The 7,169-nt window shown below is 31.4% G+C and overlaps 1 protein-coding gene across 1 annotated transcript in view; it reads left to right on the top strand.

Annotated features, from left to right (window-relative positions):
* Window positions 1-2,990, top strand: part of LOC129253614 (G protein-coupled receptor kinase 3-like) — a 46,501-nt gene extending 43,511 nt beyond the window's left edge. Inside the window, exon 16 of the mRNA XM_064095909.1 lies at window positions 378-2,990. Coding sequence (XP_063951979.1) covers window positions 378-545 — 168 coding nt within the window. The 3' untranslated portion in view covers window positions 546-2,990. The remainder of the gene's footprint in view (window positions 1-377) is intronic.
* The last annotated feature ends 4,179 nt before the right edge of the window (window positions 2,991-7,169 follow it).

The following is a 7,169-nucleotide window of genomic DNA, read 5'->3' on the forward strand; positions in this document are numbered from 1 at the left end:
TAAGCTAATCTATCAAAATGTGCTACAAGAATTGCCAAAAACAAAGGTGTTTAAGTCCATTCTTTAAACATTTGTCTATTAATATTACGTAATTGCCAATTTTCCTCCTTAAAAGAGAATGAGCCCATAAAAGTTACTATTATGGTAACTTTGCCATCCAATGGTAACTACCACGGTAATGCTGATCAACATCCAATCAGAATCAAGGATTCCATGCCAAGTTACCAATTCATTGCAAAGTTATCCAACAGGGCACTGGTCCATGATATTTATATGTTTTGATGTACTAAATGCATATAATTGCAGAAGTGAACAAGGAGAATTTGAGATTATTAGCTGCCTTTCAGTAATCTTTCTCTCTTTTCACCTTCCTACAGTCTGAACCAGAATATGTGCAGTGGTTCAAAGACATCCGTAGCACGTTTGACGAGGCACAGCGCATGCTGAGGAAAGGACCCAAGATGTTTGCTACCCAAGGTTCGTCTACTGATATCATGCGCCACCATCCCCCTCTTGGCCAACGCAACAGCAATGGCCCCCACTAACCACACCCCAAACTCTACCCGTCCCAGTAACCCACCCTCCCTCCCTCACTCACCCTACCCATCACCATCATATACCACTACTTTAATCCACTGATGCCTCAAGTCTCTCATTACCATAGGTGTTGATACATAAATTGCTTTGTTCTGGAGTGTTGTGGGTTAATTATGTCTCTTTGAATTCAGTTTTATGAGATAGTTCTCCTACTGCCATTAAGCTATGATACATCAGCCAATAAATAAATCCTTCCGCAATAAGAAAGCCCTCTACTCTTCTCTATCCATAGTTTTAAGATAAGATTGATATTGGTGTGACCCGAAACCCTTTTTCCCTGGTCTTCTTGATATTGAAATATTTCTTAGTCTCCTCTGGACTCTCAGAGGTTGGTACAGATTTCTTTTTTGGAGACGACTCTAAACTTTATCAGAGATTTTTACATGTGACTAGGTGATTTTCTCTCAGTGCTAAATTTCATAATCATATTGTAAGCTGATGATGCTAGTCTTGTTAAACAAAATAACTAAAATGCATGCAATGACTAATAATTAACACCTGCCTAATTATTCATTTTTATTTAATGACATTGCTCTTCAGATCAATATACTAATCCTTTTCTCACTATTACCCTAAACTAATCCAGGTTAGGAGTAGGATTCCTTTTCTAACCCAATCCAATGATCATATATTTCTTGTAAGTTTTGAGCAGAATCAGGCAGCCTGAACTGACAGATATTTTATCTTGATTCTCTGTAGTTGCTAAATTTGAAATTAAAAGTTTGAAGTCTGTATTGTTTCTGAAATGTGGCAAAGATGGAAGTGACAAGCTGAGAGAAACTCTTTATTACCTTGAATTTGGTTTAGATACAAGCTTCTCATCAAGGTTCATGTGATGTGAATGATCCATAACACTCCAGATTCTATTCAATTGGAAAATTGAAATAACAACCCTGATTGGTTACTATTTTTATGACCAAATGCTCATAGTATGATGATGATTATTGGTCTTTAGCACCTTGTAATTGATTGCAAATCCATCCATTACAGATCTATGTTGCAGCTCTTCAGGATTTTGTTGAATTATTAACAAAATATGAGATGTGCATGATAATCGTTACAAAACAATTTGGGACCCACTGGCAAGATAATATTTACATGTTATGGAGGGGGAAAGGTAGTTTAGAAACCATTTTTAAAAACAAAAATGGGAATGTTCTTTTGATTATGTGTGAGAAACCCAAGAGCTTAAAAATGGACAAGGATAAAGAAAACAATATTTGCTGAGCCTATAATGAGAACTATAGTTGCCTTTGTATAAAGAAAATATAATTATTTAGTGCAGTATTAGTTCTATTGTTGTGTGTTTAATAATAATGGACTGAGTTTCTTTCTATTTATGATGCAGAGGGACATTGCATATTCTGGGAGTGAATGTTTAGGATAAATTTATTGGACTAGATTTTTTTCCCCCAAGAATTGAAAAAGTCATGATAATGGAGTCTTGTGGCTAAACCGATAGTATTTAGGACTATGATCTTACAGTCGATGTAGGTAGTTTAGTGTGTAGACAGTTGTGATCAATACAATATACTAACAGACATGATTAAATGACTACTCATATGCTCTGATAGTCAAGAGATTTTTCAATATATTCTTGATACTTGAGAAATTTGCAAGTAGATTCCTATGAAATTTAGCCACAAATTGACATTATGCATCATACTTCAGTAATGAGGAACCTTTATGAGAACTTAGTTTTTAATGTTTTATTCATGTAGAGGAAGGGTTTGCTTGCAGTTTGATTTCAGATATCTAGTCAACAGTATGGATTGTATTTCTTATCATTTTAGCATATTTTGATTTTAGTTTTCTATCAATCATAGTCAATTTGCGTAAAGCAATTGCATTTTTTGTGTGAATATTAAGAATATGTAAAGTGAACTTATTACAAAAAATATCAATCATTTTGGTATTTCTTACAGTCTTGACGTAGAGATGCATAGTGTGTGTAATATGAGAGGAAAAAATGTCAATAACCTCATTGTTTGTACACGCAGAATTATTATCAGTGTGCTACTTATGAGGAAACAAATCAATATGAATATGCATTTGTTCACGGGAAGACGCCGGTAGTCAAGTCATAAAATTTATTTGCATTAAATGACAACGATTGCAAATCGTGCTGTGCACAATATATATATATATAAAATATAATACTTTTCATCAATGCCTGATGTAGATGTATAGTTGAGGAAAATGAAGATTGTTTTCAATGGTGCATGGCTTTGTACAATGAAACAGCATGTAATGTTTATAAACCAAGAAGAGAAGAATGTATGTTATTAATTAGAATGTGTTCGTTAGAGATCACAGATTTGTAATGATACAAATATTGAGTATTTATCACCTAAAAATATGAATGGATAATTACTTGTAAAGAAAGAGAAATCACACACAAAAAAAGAGAAAAATGAATGTTTTTTATAGAGATGTAACCACTAACTTGTGTGCATATTTTCTTTTGTTTTTTGTTTACATAAATCATACTTACAAGGTTTGAATTGAAGATAAAGACAACGTAGGTATCGAATAAATATTTGTGGAGGTCTTATTACCTCTCTTGCTTTGTATACTACAAATTTGCACTTTTGAAAATTTCATGTTGGAAATTGTAAATGAGAGCGCACAGTTCTATCACATATGTCTGTAGTTTGTTGAATAATAATAATGATAGTATACAAACCAACTTCTGAAAGATATGATGAATTGTTTGAATAATTCCTGTATATGTGCACCCAAGCCAGCTTAACGTATGTCTAGTGGTCACTTTTTTCTTTAAAGAGGCCTCTTCTATTATTCCCTCTATTTCTCTCCTCATATCTCTCACTTAAGAACCTTTTTAATGGAAGATTATTTATAAGTAAGTCAAGGAAACAAAATAAAACAAACCAAAATATTTTTTTAAGGATATGATTATGGTTGTTACCTTTGGACAAATGCTTAGTGTGCCAACAACTTTAGGGCCGTTAAGAAGAAATATGGCTGTATTAAAGAAAGTGCAAATTCTCTGCTAGGCTGTTTCATTTTTTTATAGGTATCTTAGACCTTTAGTTCATAGGCACATGTTTTTATATGTATTAAAAATGTTTTGCTAGGCACCTATATTTGCTACAAAATTTTTAGCTAGAGAAACATGAACATGTCTTTGAATTGTAATGTAATTGATGTGAACTGTGGAGAAAAAAAATTAAAAGAAAAAAAATCAGAAGCAAATTATGTGAAGTTAAAAAATTATTTCCTATTGCTTATGTAGCACAACTATTGTCTTAACTTCTGGTTATGTCTCTGTTATTGTTTCTTTTTTAATATGTATATTATAAGGGAACTTTCTGAGATCTTATGTTCTTTGTGTACAATACTTCTTAATGTTGTGGTTTATTTTGCAGCTATAGGGTTTATAAGATCTGATTAACCTTTTAGTTTTGGTTTGAATAGTTACCAACCATTTGTCCCTTTTCTTTCTTAATAAAGGCAATGTGTACCCATGGAGCTGTGGTTTCACAATGATTCTTGGAATAACATATTTCTTGCTTCTTTTTTAAGGGGGGGGGGTATTCTACTTGCAAGGGAGACTGTAGGTGCAGTATGTTAGCAATTTCAGTTTCATATAATAATAAAATCATCCAATATATACGTATTTCCAGGAGAGCAGATTTGACAAGTCTATTCGCTGTTATATATGGGATGCAAATGTTATAGTGTGTTGAATGCAAATACTCACTATCCAATTTCAAATATCAATTGGATGGTCTGATGATATTGCTTTTTATGAATTTTCTTGAAACTATGGATTCAATAGAGATAATTGAATGGCAATTCACGAGTCATATCAAACATGTTTAGACAAATTGCAGCAAGGAATGTATTTACCATTTAGTCATGACAACACTGAAATACATGACACCTGTGGATTAAGATGGATTAAAAATATCTGCCAAGTTTTATATTGTGTGTTTCTGATGCAAGCCCCCTAAAGCCATAATCAAATCACGCACTGGGAAGCCCCTCTTGCTGCGTGAGAGGGTGTATACAGCAATGCATTCTGGGTAACTTTCCATTGTTATATTGTTTATCTGTGATTTCAGTGGTTGTTACAGTTTGTGGTATACTATTCTTTCTCCATCTTTTTCCATTTGATGTATGTTGTCCTTTTGTTTCTTTTGAAAGATTTATCAGTGTCCCTGGTGACCCCATTTGATTATTTTATTTCATCCGCAATTCAGTGTTTAATATGACAAAAGCAAGAGGAAAGATGGACGACTTCCATTATCTTGTTACAAATACAATATTTTGAAACTTTTGATAAATGTTATGTAATATCTGCTACAAAGGAGGCAGGTGATTTTATGAAGTGAAATTTGCAAAAAAAAAAATCAGAGCTAATCAAAATGGAAAAAAAAAAGGAAATAAATAAACTGTCAAGTTCTGGATTATGAAAAATGGATAAGTTTTAAAATGGGGAAGCCTTTTAATTTCAAGCAATATTCTTTAAATAATTTGAAATTTGCTTTTATTTTTCAGGGGGAAAATGTGACCTATTTCCAACAGATATAGAATACAGTAAAACTCTAAAAACTAGAACTACATTGTTGAACTGTAGACAATAAAATGTGAAAATTCAGAGAAAAAAAATCATTTTAGTAATCTGGGTAATTGTTGGATTTTATTAGAAAAAAGCTATAGAGTTAAAAGTTATAGTGTATTGTTGTATTTGTTTTCTTGTTTTGTCTCTGTGCTGCATTTTGGTGATAATTTTGAATATTGGTTCATCATGATTTTCACATAGTTTTTTGCTCTGATTTCAGATGCCATGCAACCATAATTTTTTTTTCAATTATGTATCAAGTTATTTTGATTTTATTCAGTTCATATAACCAATATTGAGGTAAATCTAAGGCAGGTTATGATTTGAATTTAATACTGTAAATTACAGTGATGCATAGCTCAGTGTTTACATGATTCAGTCAGATTAACATTTTCAATATTCTACTCTTAATCTGTCTCTCTAACCTTTAAATGTACTTTTCCCCTTTGCTCCTGTTGCAACTTGTCTCATATGAATCTTTATTAAGATTGTATAATTGTTGTGCTACATTTGTTTTCCTTCCTTTTCACTTTATTATATCATATATTATAGAATAAAATAGAATAGAATAGAGTAGAATTGGTTTATTAATAAGCAAATATCAATTGTGGCTAGAATGTCAAATTGCGATTGATGATATTAGTATGATAGTATCAAAATACATAAAAATACAGTGCAAATAAAGCTGACTACTAGATACAGTATAGGTCATAGATTATGAAAACGTAATTAGATTTGCTGTGAAGTAGATCCTAGCATTGAGGATTTGTCATCTTTTTATTAGAAAAGTAAAAATTCCTTTCCTCGTTTAAAAATTTTGATGGCAATTGCCCAGTTATTTCTACCAAACTACTTCCAAATGGACTAAAAAGTTCTGAAATCTGAGTTTGATCAGTTATTTCTCCCTTCTATTAATATCAAGTGCATGCTTGGTATCTTTAAAAAGATTATTATATTTTCTTTAAAAATTGTAAAATGTCATATCTGAAAAGGGAATCATTTTCAAGATAATGAAATTATCCTGATGACACCAATCATGCATTGATTCATACCAATCATTCAAAATCAGATTTTTGAGAAGTTAAGGTGAATTCTTGACTAAAAGCTGAAGAAGTAGAATCCTTGTTCTTTTAGTTATGTATTTTTAGTTGTTTCTGTCAGTGAAGTATTTCTTGTCCAGTGTCTATAGTGTGAAATATATGAATTGGTTTGGTCTCGTCTTTGATATTACAGGAAGCATGCTTAATACTGTTCTAAAAACGAAGTACATAAAAGGTCAATGGGAGGGGGGGGGGTGGTCTGTCAACTGTACACATTCAGTAATGATGTTCAATTCATATCAATTGTTTTTATTTGCTCTCTTTTAATTCTCAAGTTTTATAACAGTTCATATCCTGTGTATAAAATGAGCCATACCATCTGAATTATCAGTCTGAAAAAATCATTATGAAAGCATCAATAGAAACTTCACAAAACTATCAATTTTCATCAATATATTTTCAATTATAAGATGTTTTGTTTACTCCTCTTTTCATCAAAAAAAAAAAGATTTCACAATTTACCCTTATACAGTGAATAGTGTACCCTCTCCTGATGAAGAAGTATACAATGATAAATACTTATCAGTTTATGAAGGATTTCCCCTAAAATGAATCAAGTTATTTGATTTTATTTGATGGTGGCATGTTTGTAATATGTATGCATGGATGTATAATTTTATTTTCTCATCTTTAATACTACATATATATGATGCATGGTACATGTAGTATTAAATGGATTGTTATCTAACTAGAATAAATGTAGTTAAATCAAACTTTTTCATATTCAAACTAAGTAAAACTTTTGATTTTATAATCAAACTAAATAAATCTTTTGATAGTTTAATGAATGTGATTTTTTCCCATTCATCAAGAAGGAAATGGTAGTATCTTGTAACATCAATTTTTACAGAAGCAACGTTTTTACTCTATTAAAAATGTTTTCT

This window comes from Lytechinus pictus, chromosome 2, assembly GCF_037042905.1.
Source record: "Lytechinus pictus isolate F3 Inbred chromosome 2, Lp3.0, whole genome shotgun sequence".
NCBI classification, from domain to species: Eukaryota; Metazoa; Echinodermata; class Echinoidea; order Temnopleuroida; family Toxopneustidae; genus Lytechinus; species Lytechinus pictus.